Here is a 17840-nt window from a genome sequence, read left to right on the forward strand (position 1 = left end):
CTTTTCATTTTCTTTATTACAAAAAATGAAATTATAAAGTTTATTTTTCAAGTTATTAATCAATTTACAGAATATTATTATGACATGAAACATTAACTGTTAGAATGATACTTCAAACAAAGGAAATTAATTACGTTCTGTATTTTCACAAGAATTTATAAATTGAACTGTTTTTATAAACAGATATATTAAATATGCAGAGGTCTGGCAACGCTGTCAAAAAAGATTAAAACGTTGCATCGGCTATAGGGAGAACTTCAAATATAAGATCGCTGTTTACGACGTATGCTGAAAGACATGGGCATCAATTTGAACACAGTAACCCTTTTTCGAATCCCTTTTGTAATTCATTTTGTTGCTGTATTTTTTTCTTGTAAAAATGTATGGCCCACCCTTTTATTTATTAAGAAATACTGGATGCCAATTACTTTTTCTGTAATGAATTTATAAAATATATTGTTGATGATTTTATACCGTTACGTAAAAATGAATATTCGTGGTCAAATTAGTGCGTGAGCAAAATCGTGACTAATTCCAAAATGAGATCAGTCGTAGATACCACATATAATAACAATTTAAATTTACATTTCGTGTAATTATATTTCACCTAATGCTCTATTAGATAGGGATATCGATAATCATAATTGAAGCATTTATAATTCATATACAGTAAGGTCTTAATTTAACAGAAAAATTTTCTACATAATTACGAGTAATTTTGGAAAATCTTTCAATTTGTTAATTTTGTATATAAACATCTATATTATTAACTGGCATTTTAAACACTCGACAACCCTTAAAACCTGTTTGACTTGATAACTTGGAAACTGTCTTTAGAAACTTCAGAAAATTTTGGCAACGACCGGAAGAATCTCTGACAAACTCAGAAAGAGGCCAACAAGTGACGGTTGTTTGTAGCATCTACACTCTTTCAGCCTTGATATTTCCAAGAAAAAAACGAAAAATATGAAATTTTTGATAAAGCACTTCCCGGGAAATTAACTTTGTGTCAACAGTCTGGTTGAATGGACTTAGAACTGGTTCTTCAGTGGTTGAAGCAATTTTGCAAATATGCTAATCCCTCTCTGGAAAGTAAAGTATGGTTTCTTCTTGATGGTCAACCAAGCCACACATCCTTAGTAGCTGTTGCTTTCTGCAGAAAAAATAACATAATTCTCATGTGCTTCCCCGCAGCTATCGCATGTAACCACTGAATGTGAGTTTTTTTAGACCTTTAAAGGTATATTAAAAACAGGCCTGTACCACATGGTTGAAAAACCATCCAGGCCATGTTATTACTGCTTACCAAGTGAGTCTTTTCAAAAGCAGATGGTGAAGCAGCGACAATCCAAAATGCATTGACCGCTTGAACAGGAATTTAATTCCAAAATTTTTTCCTGTTATCTTTTTGTACCAGTGGACAGAAATAATATTGAGCTGAAAAAGCTGAAAAAGGGTACCCGTTAGAGGAAAACGACAATCAAGTTGAAGTAGAAAATGAACAGGAGTCGTTTCTGAACTTCAGATCAATAATGATGGAGAATGCAAGACAGAAGTCAAAAAGGTATAATTTTTAAAAATATACCCACCACCTCAAGCGATAGTCCAATCAAGAAAAAGGAATGTAACAAAGAAGTACACTTTTTGAATATATTTTCCGAACCCTGAAGAACTGAAAACCAAGAACAAACAATTTAGAAAAAATCGAAAGTTGATGCTTAAAAAAAATTAAAGAACTATTTATTGCGACAGCTCGAAGAAATAGTTACCAAAATGCAAAATGCAAAATTTGCATAGTGGAAAAATTCTATCAAAATCCTCTATTTATTTTATCTAGTGAAAATTTCAGTTTAACTAATATTCACAATGAAAAAAATAATGAGACGATCCCTTGATGGACGAGGTAAAATCATAAGCAACACAGAAGAGGTCAGGGCAATAGTTGAAGATGACACTAAAGAAGAAAGCAAGTCCTTTCAATAGAATGATGAATACGAAGAGCATGGGTCTTGGATTTATTGCAACGGGTTATTTAGCGCGCTTCACAATTAAAAGAAAAATACATTCTGTCCATTTTATCAATTATGGGCTCATTTGGAGTGTATTGATTTGTCTCCAAAATCAAAAATATTTATTTGCAATTTGTGCAGCTATTAAAATGAATCAAGGAAATTATTCGATGTGTACTATTTCATTTTTAACATCTATTAAATTCTTCTTAAGATATTTGGTGCTTTAAAAGAGTTTTAGTAACTGTTATGTGAAGAAATTTCGAAAATATCGATCGACATAAAAAATATGTCGTTTTAAGATATAGTCCTCTCCATATGACATCAGAAGTTATTAATAAAGAAGTAAAGATTTATTATAATAATACCAAAAATGTGGGCATCTAATGATAACTTAAAAACATGTACTATTCTTTGAACAGATAAAAATTTTAAACACTTTTGGCATTTTTCCAATAAATTTTTAATTTTTTTATTAAAATCTTCTGACATCAAACGTATCTACATTGTCCCTTACGCCTCCTATCTTCATCATTTTTTTACTCCTCATTACACTTTAAAATATTTAGAGAGTGAGGATTTTTTTATTCCAGTCAAAATGTATACACACATGATTAGACTTACCAAAAAGCACTGTTTTCACACACTTTTTAATAGAAACAATCAATATTAAAAACATGTTTTTCTTTATTTGGAAATTTTAAACTCTTACAGTAAATACATTATATCGAGAAATACCGCAGCAAAATTATTTTGAAGCAAAAAGTTTCATTTGAAAAAACTTTATGATTATTTTAAGATCTAAGAATTAAAATTTCGTAATGTCGGTGCCCGTGTTCCTTTCCATCGAATGGAATATAACAACATCCATGGCTAGGGTGTACCTAAAAATAATAAAACATAATGAGTAGTTATACGACATGGAAAATCCATAAAATTTTATCGATTTAATAGAAATGGATATAATATTTCGAAGAATAATGTCAATCAACTTTTTATATGAATTATTATCCATTATTTTTACATTTATTTCCATCGATATATAATATTTATTTTCCACTTTTGTTATTACTCTTGGCCTGAAAGCTAGTTTCTTTCTCCTGGGTAAAGTATAAAATCCAAATGGTTTCAACATTTTAAGCATCATATCGTTATTTTGAAGTTGATTATAGAACTTTAATTTTCCAAAAAAGTAGCTAATTCAGAATCTAATATTTATTTAATCTTTCACCTTTGCTACCGTTCTTGGACTGGAAGCTAGTTTCTTTCTTTTGGGCAAAGTCTATATCCACCCTTCACATCCAAATGGTTTCAACATTTTAAGCATCATATCGTTATTTTGAAGTTGACTATAGAACTTTAATTTTCCAAAAAAGTAGCTAATTCAGAATCTAATATTTATTTAATGTTTCACCTTTGCTACCGTTCTTGGACTGGAAGCTAGTTTCTTTCTTTTAGGTAAAGTCTATGTCCACCCTTCACATCCAAATGGTTTCAACATTTTAAGCATCATATCTTTATTTTGAAGTTGATTATAGAACTTTAATTTTCCAAAAAAGTAGCTAATTCAGAATCTAATATTTATTTAATCTTTCACCTTTGCTACCGTTCTTGGACTGGAAGCTAGTTTCTTTCTTTTGGGTAAAGTCTATGTCCACCTTTCACATCTAAATGGTTTCAACATTTTAAGCATCATATCTTTATTTTGAAGTTGATTATAGAACTTTAATTTTCCAAAAAAGTAGCTAATTCAGAATCTAATATTTATTTAATCTTTCACCTTTGCTACCGTTCTTGGACTGGAAGCTAGTTTCTTTCTTTTGGGTAAAGTCTATGTCCACCCTTCACATCTAAATGGTTTCAACATTTTAAGCATCATATCGTTATTTTGAAGTTGATTATAGAACTTTAATTTTCCAAAAAAATAGCTAATTCAGAATCTAATATTTATTTAATCTTTCACCTTTGCTACCGTTCTTGGACTGGAAGCTAGTTTCTTTCTTTTGGGTAAAGTCTATGTCCACCCTTCACATCTAAATGGTTTCAACATTTTAAGCATCATATCTTTATTTTGAAGTTGATTATAGAACTTTAATTTTCCAAAAAAGTAGCTAATTCAGAATCTAATATTTATTTAATCTTTCACCTTTGCTACCGTTCTTGAACTGGAAGCTAGTTTCTTTCTTTTGGGCAAAGTCTATATCCACCCTTCACATCCAAATGGTTTCAACATTTTAAGCATCATATCTTTATTTTGAAGTTGATTATAAAACTTTCATTTTCCAAAAAAGTAGCTAATTCAGAATCTAATATTTATTTAATGTTTCACCTTTGCTACCGTTCTTGGACTGGAAGCTAGTTTCTTTCTTTTAGGTAAAGTCTATATCCATCCTTCACATCCAAATGGTTTCAACATTTTAAGCATCATATCTTTATTTTGAAGTTGATTATAGAACTTTCATTTTCCAAAAAAGTAGCTAATTCAGAATCTAATATTTATTTAATGTTTCACCTTTGCTACCGTTCTTGGACTGGAAGCTAGTTTCTTTCTTTTAGGTAAAGTCTATGTCCACCCTTCACATCCAAATGGTTTCAACATTTTAAGCATCATATCTTTATTTTGAAGTTGATTATAGAACTTTCATTTTCCAAAAAAGTAGCTAATTCAGAATCTAATATTTATTTAATGTTTCACCTTTGCTACCGTTCTTGGACTGGAAGCTAGTTTCTTTCTTTTAGGTAAAGTCTATATCCATCCTTCACATCCAAATGGTTTCAACATTTTAAGCATCATATCTTTATTTTGAAGTTGATTATAAAACTTTCATTTTCCAAAAAAGTAGCTAATTCAGAATCTAATATTTATTTAATGTTTCACCTTTGCTACCGTTCTTGGACTGGAAGCTAGTTTCTTTCTTTTGGGTAAAGTCTATGTCCACCCTTCACATCTAAATGGTTTCAACATTTTAAGCATCATATCGTTATTTTGAAGTTGATTATAGAACTTTCATTTTCCAAAAAAGTAGCTAATTCAGAATCTAATATTTATTTAATGTTTCACCTTTGCTACCGTTCTTGGACTGGAAGCTAGTTTCTTTCTTTTGGGTAAAGTCTATGTCCACCCTTCACATCTAAAAGGTTTCAACATTTTAAGCATCATATCGTTATTTTGAAGTTGATTATAGAACTTTAATTTTCCAAAAAAGTAGCTAATTCAGAATCTAATATTTATTTAATGTTTCACCTTTGCTACCGTTCTTGGACTGGAAGCTAGTTTCTTTCTTTTGGGTAAAGTCTATGTCCACCCTTCACATCTAAATGGTTTCAACATTTTAAGCATCATATCGTTATTTTGAAGTTGATTATAGAACTTTAATTTTCCAAAAAAGTAGCTAATTCAGAATCTAATATTTATTTAATGTTTCACCTTTGCTACCGTTCTTGGACTGGAAGCTAGTTTCTTTCTTTTGGGTAAAGTCTATGTCCACCCTTCACATCTAAATGGTTTCAACATTTTAAGCATCATATCGTTATTTTGAAGTTGATTATAGAACTTTAATTTTCCAAAAAAGTAGCTAATTCAGAATCTAATATTTATTTAATGTTTCACCTTTGCTACCGTTCTTGGACTGGAAGCTAGTTTCTTTCTTTTGGGTAAAGTCTATGTCCACCCTTCACATCCAAATGGTTTCAACATTTTAAGCATCATATCTTTATTTTGAAGTTGATTATAGAACTTTCATTTTCCAAAAAAGTAGCTAATTCAGAATCTAATATTTATTTAATGTTTCACCTTTGCTACCGTTCTTGGACTGGAAGCTAGTTTCTTTCTTTTGGGTAAAGTCTATGTCCACCCTTCACATCTAAAAGGTTTCAACATTTTAAGCATCATAACGTTATTTTGAAGTTGATTATAGAACTTTAATTTTCCAAAAAAGTAGCTAATTCAGAATCTAATATTTATTTAATGCTTCACCTTTGCTACCGTTCTTGGACTGGAAGCTAGTTTCTTTCTTTTGGGTAAAGTCTATGTCCACCCTTCACATCTAAATGGTTTCAACATTTTAAGCATCATATCGTTATTTTGAAGTTGATTATAGAACTTTAATTTTCCAAAAAAGTAGCTAATTCAGAATCTAATATTTATTTAATCTTTCACCTTTGCTACCGTTCTTGGACTGGAAGCTAGTTTCTTTCTTTTAGGTAAAGTCTATATCCATCCTTCACATCCAAATGGTTTCATCATTTTAAGCATCATATCTTTATTTTGAAGTCGATTATAGAACTTTCATTTTCCAAAAAAGTAGCTAATTCAGAATCTAATATTTATTTAATCTTTCACCTTTGCTACCGTTCTTGGACTGGAAGCTAGTTTCTTTCTTTTAGGTAAAGTCTATATCCATCCTTCACATCCAAATGGTTTCATCATTTTAAGCATCATATCTTTATTTTGAAGTCGATTATAGAACTTTCATTTTCCAAAAAAGTAGCTAATTCAGAATCTAATATTTATTTAATGTTTCACCTTTGCTACCGTTCTTGGACTGGAAGCTAGTTTCTTTCTTTTGGGTAAAGTCTATGTCCACCCTTCACATCTAAATGGTTTCAACATTTTAAGCATCATATCTTTATTTTGAAGTTGATTATAAAACTTTCATTTTCCAAAAAAGTAGCTAATTCAGAATCTAATATTTATTTAATGTTTCACCTTTGCTACCGTTCTTGGACTGGAAGCTAGTTTCTTTCTTTTGGGTAAAGTCTATGTCCACCCTTCACATCTAAATGGTTTCAACATTTTAAGCATCATATCGTTATTTTGAAGTTGATTATAGAACTTTAATTTTCCAAAAAAATAGCTAATTCAGAATCTAATATTTATTTAATCTTTCACCTTTGCTACCGTTCTTGGACTGGAAGCTAGTTTCTTTCTTTTGGGCAAAGTCTATATCCACCCTTCACATCCAAATGGTTTCAACATTTTAAGCATCATATCTTTATTTTGAAGTTGATTATAGAACTTTCATTTTCCAAAAAAGTAGCTAATTCAGAATCTAATATTTATTTAATCTTTCACCTTTGCTACCGTTCTTGAACTGGAAGCTAGTTTCTTTCTTTTGGGCAAAGTCTATATCCACCCTTCACATCCAAATGGTTTCAACATTTTAAGCATCATATCTTTATTTTGAAGTTGATTATAGAACTTTCATTTTCCAAAAAAGTAGCTAATTCAGAATCTAATATTTATTTAATGTTTCACCTTTGCTACCGTTCTTGGACTGGAAGCTAGTTTCTTTCTTTTAGGTAAAGTCTATATCCATCCTTCACATCCAAATGGTTTCAACATTTTAAGCATCATATCTTTATTTTGAAGTTGATTATAAAACTTTCATTTTCCAAAAAAGTAGCTAATTCAGAATCTAATATTTATTTAATGTTTCACCTTTGCTACCGTTCTTGGACTGGAAGCTAGTTTCTTTCTTTTGGGTAAAGTCTATGTCCACCCTTCACATCTAAATGGTTTCAACATTTTAAGCATCATATCTTTATTTTGAAGTTGATTATAAAACTTTCATTTTCCAAAAAAGTAGCTAATTCAGAATCTAATATTTATTTAATGTTTCACCTTTGCTACCGTTCTTGGACTGGAAGCTAGTTTCTTTCTTTTGGGTAAAGTCTATGTCCACCCTTCACATCTAAATGGTTTCAACATTTTAAGCATCATATCGTTATTTTGAAGTTGATTATAGAACTTTAATTTTCCAAAAAAGTAGCTAATTCAGAATCTAATATTTATTTAATCTTTTACCTTTGCTACCGTTCTTGGACTGGAAGCTAGTTTCTTTCTTTTGGGCAAAGTCTATATCCACCCTTCACATCCAAATGGTTTCAACATTTTAAGCATCATATCTTTATTTTGAAGTTGATTATAGAACTTTAATTTTCCAAAAAAGTAGCTAATTCAGAATCTAATATTTATTTCATCTTTCACCTTTGCTACCGTTCTTGGACTGGAAGCTAGTTTCTTTCTTTTGGGCAAAGTCTATATCCACCCTTCACATCCAAATGGTTTCAACATTTTAAGCATCATATCTTTACCATACATTTTTGCAGGTATTGTGAAGTTGATTATAGAACTTTTATTAAAAATAAAGGTAATACTCTTGGACTTGTACATATTATTCTTTGACATCCTTCTCTCTTCCAATAGCTCTATTGTATTCCGATAAGTTATCAACAATTATTAATTGATTTTTCATTGAAGAGGTATGAATAGAATGGAAGTTTTCATCCAGTAAAGTTTTATATGTGCAACCTTCACTAATTGTGGTTGTAATTTGTCCAGACACATGTGAGTAAATGAGATCACTTAAAACTAAGATTACAGTTTTATTTCTCGTAATAACAGCACGTATTTCTATATTGAGTAGTAGATCCATAAAAATAGAGGAATCTTGGTATATGTTATTTTCCTTGATTTTAATTTCTATGCTTATTTTTAACATTATTTATCAATTCATTCACTGATAGTAAGATGCGTTTAATACCATTCATTATAAGGACTATGACTATTGGAGTTATGTCATATATACACTTTGTTTCTTGTTTTGTAGACAGTGAAGTTTTGTCCATTAGCAATTCTTATTTCCAAAGGTAGAGAAAAATCTCTCAATTCTGTCACATACTTGTGATTTTTTTTCTGAATACGAATCACTTCATCATATCTACCAATTTTTCTTGCCAATGATTAATTTTGTGTCTAATGATTTCAACTCATTTACCAATGTATCAATCTTCTCCATAAATAATTGAAAGTCTTCATCTTTACTACATTTTATCAATCACTTCATCATTTATACCAATTTTTCTAAGCAATGATTAGTGGTATATCAATTCTTGTTATTTGTACCACAACTAATCCAGAGCTGACCCGTTCAGTAATTTTGTGCCTAATGATTCCAACTCATTCACTAATGTATCAATTTTCTTTATAAATAATACTACATTTTAGAGAAGACACAATTGGAAGTTACTCGCTCATTTCACAAAAATTTTCAAATTTGCTGCCTATATCCCAAAGAGCAATTAGCGAAATAGAAAAACAGTTTCATAAACTTGGTCATGTAAGAAGTTTCGAGAAAATCCATATAATTCTGTTCAATTTGTCGAATATCAAAGAAAAATTAAATGCATCTCTATAACGTTATACCAACTTAAGAGCTCATGCAAGACGACTTCGATGAGACAACGTATTGTTGCCGCTATTGGTCTAATGAGAATCCTCACTGGATGAGAGAAAAACATGCACAACATCCTGTGAAAGTTAATATTTCTGACAGGAATTGTTAGAAATCATATCGAAGGTTCCGCTTTCATTGATGGCAATTTAAATGGAGATAAATATTTAGAACTGTCCCACAATAATGTCGTACCAACTTTAACTTTTATATCTTCATCCTAATTAATTAAACTACATGATAGAGAGATACAGTAACTGAGCTTTCAAATGGAATGATCAAAATAGATGAGATACTGAAACGTTGAGAGAGAACCTTTGAGTATAGTTTTTATGTTCCCATCAACATACTGTGACACCCGACCGTCAAACTGTTTATTCAAAATTAATTAAAGGTACCAACCTTTCCGACAGTATGAGATCCTGCATGATGAACTCTACCGATGTATAGTGGTTCACCCTCTCGCGTTTTCCCACCTTCTACTGCTCCAAATGGAATGTGACCGTTTTGTGAAGGTACCCAATCGAAACGTTGTTCACATAAAACCTAAAATGAAAAAGGATTCCATTATAAATGATCCCAATAGTAATTTTGAGTACTACTCTGCTTCTATTTAGAATTCTGTTAAAAAGAGAGAAAATATATTAGTGGAATATAAATATTCCACTAAGAATTCAATCAGATGGTGCGGAGTGGACGTGCGTCACGACTATTGCGGAACGATCCAATCAGCACCTTGGTACATGCGTCACTGAATTCCGCATCCAGCGCGGGGCCAGAACGTGTGCCTCATGGAAATGCTAAAGGTCTCATCGTTCAGTTTGTTATTTGAGGTTCGGTCTACTATTTGTGTATTGAATAATGACTGCTATAATACACTGACGAGCAAAAAATTGAGGTCACCATAAAATTTTCATGTTCTTTGTAATTTTACGTTTTCAGATAGTATTCGCAAACTGTACATCATTGCATGTGCTTTTGTAAGCTGAATGTGATAATCTATACTAAAGAAAAATGCATTTTTTTCTTGGATTTAATGATTTATTCTGAAAAAGCAACAAATTAACATTTTAGGCGAAATTCAACATTTTGTTGTTAGGGAAGATATGGAACGAACCAAACTAAAAAATTTGACACTAATAACGTGTTTTCCCTCATCTTGCATTGACGACTGCTTGAAGTCGGCACGGCATACTTTGAATTAAGTTGCGGATCACATTCTGGTGCTGGTGTATGTCTGCAGATCAGTCGTCCCAACTCGTCCCAGACATGTTCTATGGGATTCATGTCGGGGCTGTGGGCTGGCCAGTCAAACCACCTTGCATAAAAATGCCACGTTCCCCCATAGTCACCATGAAAGGCATAACATGGTCTTCTATCACCTCCGTAATGTACCTGTGAGAGGTTAGGGAACCATTTTCTATAAAGACCAACTCTGGACGAGCATGTGCCGTGATTCCTGACCAAACCATAACTGACCCACCACCAAATGGAAGACGCTCGTCAGTGCAAACTTCAGCATATCTTTCCCCAGGTCTTCTCCACACTTGTCGACGTCCATCTGACCCAGTAAGGCAAAAACGCGACTCATCTGAGAACAATACTCAGTTCCAGTCATCATCATTCCAACGAACGTGATCTCTGGCAAATGTCAATCTTGCAGTCCGATGCTGGCGTTGCAACGGGAGACTTGTAGCCATTCTTCTGCATGACAGTCCAGCAGCATGAAGTCTTCTTCTAACGGTCCATTCACTAACGTTGACATTTCTCAATTCTTCCAACTAATTTCGCAGTGAAACCGCAGTAGCTGTCCTATTCCGCAAACTTGTGGACAGCAAAAAACGGTCATCTCATTGAGTGCTAACTCTTTTTCGCCCAGACTCTGATCTTCTAGTGATCAGGCTACTCTCCAGAAAGCGCTGGTACCCCCTTTGCACACCACAAAGACTAGCACCAACAATTATTGCAGTTCCACGTTGCATCCGACCATCTTGTAACAGCGCAACAATTCTTGCCACAACAATCGGATCTAAAGGAATTAAGGGCCTGTTAAATCACTACACTTTGCAATAAAATTGTTAGTAGTAGCAGTAAACTGGATAACAGGCAATTAGCGCAAAGGCACATTTTTCATCAAAGTCGTACTCTAGTACATCGAACGCCAGCTGATGACAGCTGTCAAGTTTCGGAAAAAATTTTCTTTAACGCCTACTAATCCTTATCAATATAAAATTTTTCGCATTTTATGAATTATTCGGAATTTCTGAAGTGATCTTAATTTTTTGCTGGCCAGTGTATATAAAAGTACCAAGTGTAGTCAAAGCTGATCTAGAAATAAATTTTCAATCTCACTTTAGAAGTGTAAAATGATTATCATAATAATAATAACCCATGAAATTAATGTTTGTAGATAAAATTGATATTTTCATGAGTAAATAAATTTTTTTTTGAAAATTAATATTTATCATTTTTTCCTTCCTATATTTTTGAAGCTTCATATTCTCTTTGTTGTTTTCCAAGTAACTGAATTTATGTTTTTGACCAAATTGGCGTAACGCACGTGATATGTCTACTATGTTCACATAATAGCGGAAATGGAAAGGTATGTGTGAAAATTATTTCAATAATAAGCAATTAATAAAAATATTATTTCCAATATATTTAATTTGATTGAAAAATAATTATAAGGAATCAAATAATAGTAACTTTTTATTATCGATGTTTTCTGGCACAACAGACGATTTTGGACGACCTTCACGAAATTTATTGTGTAACGAAGTGCTACCAGGATTGAATTCACCATTAAAAATGTCAAACTGTTTGATGGTAATGTCATTTTTGACATATTCAAATCAGTGTTGATATATCTCGAAACTTAAATAGCAATTCTCTATTTCTAAAAATCTCAAAAGTTGATCAATAGAAGGGATACAATTTTCTTTTCTTTTTTTCCTATAATTTTATGAATATTTTTATAAAAAAAAATGGAACTAATTAGCATCCCTTAAATTTGAACTATATAACCAAAACCATATTTAAATTTTATAAATATTGATTTGATCTACCTGATATCGAAATTTTGCATGCTCTCCGCCATTATAAGGTACATAAGCTACATTTTTAGATGGAATTACTTTAGCCGGTATCCAATCCCCTTCATGAAAAGCTCTACCTACAAATATTTGTGATCCATCAATGTCAGTGCCACCACGAAGTGCTGTTGATGGAACCGTCCCACGAGCATGACAATCAACCCAATAGTAAGCTGAAAAAAGGCGTCGTTTACAAATAAATCAAATGACCAAATATCACATATTCGTGAACAAAACGAGAATATTACTGTTGACATTCAAAAATTAGAATAAAAGATCAGTTACTGATGTTAATTGATTTTTCATTTTTAATTATTTTTTGACTTTACAGTACAGTAGAAAAATGTATCGTTGAATATCGTATCGATATTTTTAAGCCATATCGATTTATGCAGAATAAAAGAAATCGATATTTTATTTATCGAACTTTTTTACTTCAAGGTGCGAGTACTCAAATTATTCGTTTATCAAAACATGAAAATTATTATTAAGAGAATGAAGTTTATAGCAGTGTTAGAAAGTGAAAATTCAAACTGAATTCTATTTAAACCAGGAATTATCTTGTATAGACATCAAAAGTATTAGCTTAATAGTAAAATATTATGAAGATCTTGAAAAAATGTCAAATTTGATACTCGAAAATAAATATCGATTATAGATACTTCAAGATAAAAAAAGCGACGGTATTTCTCGATTATTTTTTGAAAAAATATCTATAGCGGAATTTCGTATGTCGAAAATTTTTTGGAAATTCACATTATAATGACCCTAGCTCCCAAAATGTTGGCTTCAATTTTCTGGATATCCCTTATAATTTTGATTAGATACTAACAAAATATTGTGATGGAATTAGGCTTTAATTGATTTTCAGAAAAAAAATTTATTGTTAATAAACAGACAATTATCATAAATGATAAAGTTCATGACATCATTGAATAAATACTTTTATGTTTTATTTAGAAACATTAAACAAGATTAATTTTTATCCCTATGATATATCACATAATTCTCAACTAATTTTGATGGTTTGAAATTTCTTAAAATCACATATTTCAGTAGAATAATATCTTATCTTTTCAAAATTTCAAAGAATTTTTTATTAAAAAACAGCATGAGTATAGTATTAAGCTCGATACACCTTATAGATTATGGAGTAATTTATGTCTCTATTTTGGGGAAAGATGTAAAAAGTTTTTGAATTTCAATTGTAGGATATTAGACTTAAATTCGAAAGGTAGATTCACTAAGGTGTTTCAATTATATCAATATATTTGTACAATTCTTTTTAACGCATTGTTCGTTTTGGGCAATATATTTTGTTTCTAAAAATCAACGTATTTAATTTTAGTTTTCCCCAGTTGTTAAAATTTTGGCAGATTCATAATTCGTGTTATGTCCATAATACACATAAAATTTCTTATTTAAATTGTGACAAAAAGTACTTTGGTCAGTCGAAGAGGTCACTCACCAATCAATAACCTCTCACAAAGCGATAGCAAATTATATCCTGAGATGTGTTCATTAGCGACACATGTCCATCATGAAGATCATAATATGAATTACGAATTTAAGTTTTGGCAACTGAAAAAAATTATCGTATCGCCTGGTGAGATACTACCATATCGAATATAGACGACGTGAGTGAATTAGCCCTAAGGGTTCCAAGTTTCATCACTGCGCCTATTTGTCCGGTTTCCAGGGTGGGAAAAACCTAGATCAAAATATTCCGGAATTAAAATAGCCTCCCGTTCGGATCTCCGGGCGGAGGGTCTATCAAGCAAAAATATTTTCAAGGTATATTTCTGCAATATACGAGGTATTAACACGAAAATAAATGCTATATATCAACATCTGCAGTCGAGGAAACCTCACATTCTGGCTTTTGAAGAAACGAAAGGAAATTCAACAACATCCAAGGTTCACCTTGCATATCCTGGATAAAACTTACACACCCGATTCAGATTTAACTTTTGACTCACCGTCTTCCTTAGGAACGACATATCTTTCTAGCGAAAAGAAAGTTTCGAGCCTTCAGAATTCGATTTTATGTGGCTTAAAGAAACGACTCAAAGAATAACAAAATTTTGTTGCTTTCTATACAGACATTATTATCGTCGGCGATTTTAATGTTCATGACGTCAGCTGGAAGAATTTTTCCAACAGAACTGACGATGAGGCATGCTGAAGATTTTGCCAACAGTCACAGACTGACCCAATTTATCAATAAACCAATCAGAGGCCTCGATAGAGATGGTGACTTTGCTAGCCTCTTAGAACTGATTCTAATAACAGACACTGATCTAGAAGACGCGACTGTGTATGCACCACTCGGAACATCAGATCACAACTAAATACAATCACATTTGAACTAGAAATCCGAACTCAGGATCCACATAGACCACGTAAAGTTTGGTATCATAAACGTGTGTGCAAACGGATGTCTGAAGTAATATTGGCAGTTATGGGAGACTTTATTTCTTACCCCTTTCAAAAGCTTGGCAGATAACAATCCATGGTTTGATAAAAGAGTAGTCAGCAACGGAAATGTTGCTTATCGCAAATGGCGCTCAAATCTTAGTGCTCAAAATCTCTCGAGAAATACCTGCAAGTAGACCATGCTTGCAGAAACGATATAATGAGAGAGTGTAAAACAAACTTCTCGATTACCCAAATGGATCAAGATCTTTCTGATCTATAACACAAGTGGCCAGTCAAGGTTCCAAAAATTCTACCGTTTACTCGAGAAGATGGGTCAATCACAGTAACAGCAAAAGAGAAGGCGAACTTATTGGGCCGTTTGGTGGGTTTCCAATTCTTGATTCACGGGAAAAACTACCACCTTGCCTGCCTAGAGATGGTTCATCAATGCTAGAAATACAATTTCGACACCGAGAGAAGACGGAAAACTTCTCAAAGGCTTGGACATCAATTTAGCCACTGCCCCCGATGAAACTCCACCAATCGTAACGAAAAATTATGCAGCTGAACTTGTTTCTCTTATCATATAAAAGAGGATTCCAGAGCAATCGCACTGGACATATTAAAGGTTGTTGATAGGATTTGGCATGCCAACCTTGTAAACTAATTAAGATCTTACGGTTTGTCGCCCTCACTTATCGACTGGCTTAGTGGCTTTTTCAAAGATCGATCCATCCAGGTCGCTATCGATCGGCATACCTAAGAAAAGTTTGAGATAAACGCTGGTGTTCCCCGGGGATGCATCTTGTCACCTACTCTCTTTCTCCTGTATATCAACGGTCTACTCGATAAAATTGCAAACTCGATCTATAGCTTCGTTCAAGTCAACCGCCCCAATAAAGAGAAAGAAAGAAGAAGTCTTGTTAGTTTACTGCAACAAGACCCACGGTGTTGTTTTTAGAAAGAAGGCTGGCACTGGACATGAAATAATAGAAACTTGGACAACTGAGTCGCCGACCTGACTCTGTTTTACCGATACTACCACGGCAAATTCTCTTCCGAGCTGTCCAGCAAAATCCCACTTAGAGCAGTATTTGCAAGATCCATTTGACAGTCGTCAGATGTGCCTCATGAACACCAAGTTCGCATGGAGAAGTGCAAGCCTGTGGAATCAGCACCAAGGCAGGTCTTTCTTGAAGACTACAATCTACAGAAGTTCAAGATTAATATCCATGGGTCTCTCCACACGGCAGGCGTAACTCAAGCTACTCGAGTGTAATAGGGTTTCACCTCTTGTGCTTGCTTTTTACATAAAAAAAAGATCGACCGGAGAAAAATATAACGTAGGTTTCGGGATATGTGCATTTTAACGTCCATTAAGGTTTTAGAAGAAAAGCTGTAGACCTGGGAAGAAATAAAGTCACTATGAAACTTATTTTAATAAATGAAAAACATAAATCTACGGAATAATATTTGTTGACAAGATTATACTATAACATTTTCACTCATTAAAGCTTGAATAATAGTGAATATAATAGAAGGTTGAATTATTGTATTTGGCTGCTAGTTACATCTTCCAACCCTCGATTGTTATTAGTTTATTTTCACAATATGCAATCAATCCACACTGAATGGAAAAGGTTCAAAATCAAGACTGATGGTCAATAAATGTACGGGATGGTACATTGGATAGTGAGATAAATCCATTTTGTCCGGCGCATTAGTCCAGAAACATTTTTTTAGATGATGGATAAGACATTGATGCCAAAACAAACTTGACTGTCCCATATTTTGAAACATTAAAAATTTTTATTTGTGTATGATAGAGATTTTTTGAAATATTTTTATAATCTTATGTAGGAGGAGAGAGAGAAAAATAGATATCATATAGTTTTATTAATAACATTTTGTTTTATTGTAATATTTTTCCTAGTTAAATTTTAAAATTGAAGAACCCTTGCACCAAAGTTGTAATATCGTTTTAATTAAGATCCTCTCCTGTTATTAACGATTCGAAAAGGGGCGTAGACTGAGAATAATTGGCGAAATTATTATAACAAACAATATCAATACATTTTTGAAAACAACAAAAACGAATTTTATATCCAAAGTGAATAATAAAGTAGGACTTATTTATGTTCAAAATTTTTTGTGAAATGCAATAACGAAAATAAATAATTAAAATATTTCCTGACATATAAAATATAAATTTAAAATACATTTGGTAAATAGATATCGAAAAAAATATTTCTAAAACTCACCAGCCATGTTTTACAGAAATTGTAAAAACACAAATGAATGACACTAAACTTGTTTGAAATTATAAATTTAATTCAACGTGATATTTACTTATCAATTTTATCAATTCTAAAAGTTTATGTCGAGTAGATAAGAGATATAACTGGCGTATGTTTGTTTATGACTTTCATTGTAATTTGACACCATCATATCATCAATAAAAGTGGTATGGAGAGTTATACAGCGTGTTCAAATTCTCCACCTACCTAAACCGAGTTTAATATCTTTCTAGGTAACGGAATATCAAAACATAAACAAATTATTTGTACGAACTGAAATTAAATATTCAAGAAAATTACTTTTATAAAAAACAATAGAACTAATTTAAATACCAAACCATTCGATTTCAAAGGTTGATTCTTTAACATATAAGATCCAATATTTTCAAATATCTCTCTCAAAGATTTGAACATCAATGAAGCCACTGGCCCCATGAAACGCCACCAATCGTATTGAAGAATTGCGCACCTGATCTAACAAGTCCGCTGTGCAAACTTATTTATCATATAAAAGAAGTGTCTTCCTTGTAGATTGGAAATTTGCTCGACTTCAACACATACCAAAAAAGAAAAAGGAAAAAAGACGGTTCCTAACAACTATCGTCCATTTGCTTTAGTTTAGTCCCAACAATTGCCAATGTTAGAAAGTCGTTTACCAGCAAATAATGATCCTTCAAACATCATCAGTAACCATCAATATGGCTTTTGTAAACTTAGATCAACCAGGAATCTCCTGGCCTATGTCACCAACGTATGGACTGAAACTATAGAGAAATATGGGAAAATCAG

General features: G+C 32.2%; 1 protein-coding gene across 1 annotated transcript; it reads right to left on the reverse strand.

Annotated features, from left to right (window-relative positions):
* Nucleotides 1-2676: 2676 nt before the first annotated feature.
* Nucleotides 2677-17252, reverse strand: LOC130452985 (natterin-4-like). Its single transcript, XM_056792548.1, has 4 exons — nucleotides 17016-17252; nucleotides 12310-12509; nucleotides 9647-9790; nucleotides 2677-2893 (listed from the first exon to the last, which is right to left on the reverse strand). Exons 1-4 carry the CDS (start codon nucleotides 17020-17022, stop codon nucleotides 2804-2806), a joined length of 441 nt encoding a protein of 146 aa, XP_056648526.1. The 5' UTR covers nucleotides 17023-17252; the 3' UTR covers nucleotides 2677-2803.
* Between the last annotated feature and the right edge of the window lie 588 nt (nucleotides 17253-17840).

The sequence above is a fragment of the Diorhabda sublineata genome, chromosome 2, assembly GCF_026230105.1.
Source record: "Diorhabda sublineata isolate icDioSubl1.1 chromosome 2, icDioSubl1.1, whole genome shotgun sequence".
Lineage (NCBI taxonomy): Eukaryota > Metazoa > Arthropoda > Insecta > Coleoptera > Chrysomelidae > Diorhabda > Diorhabda sublineata.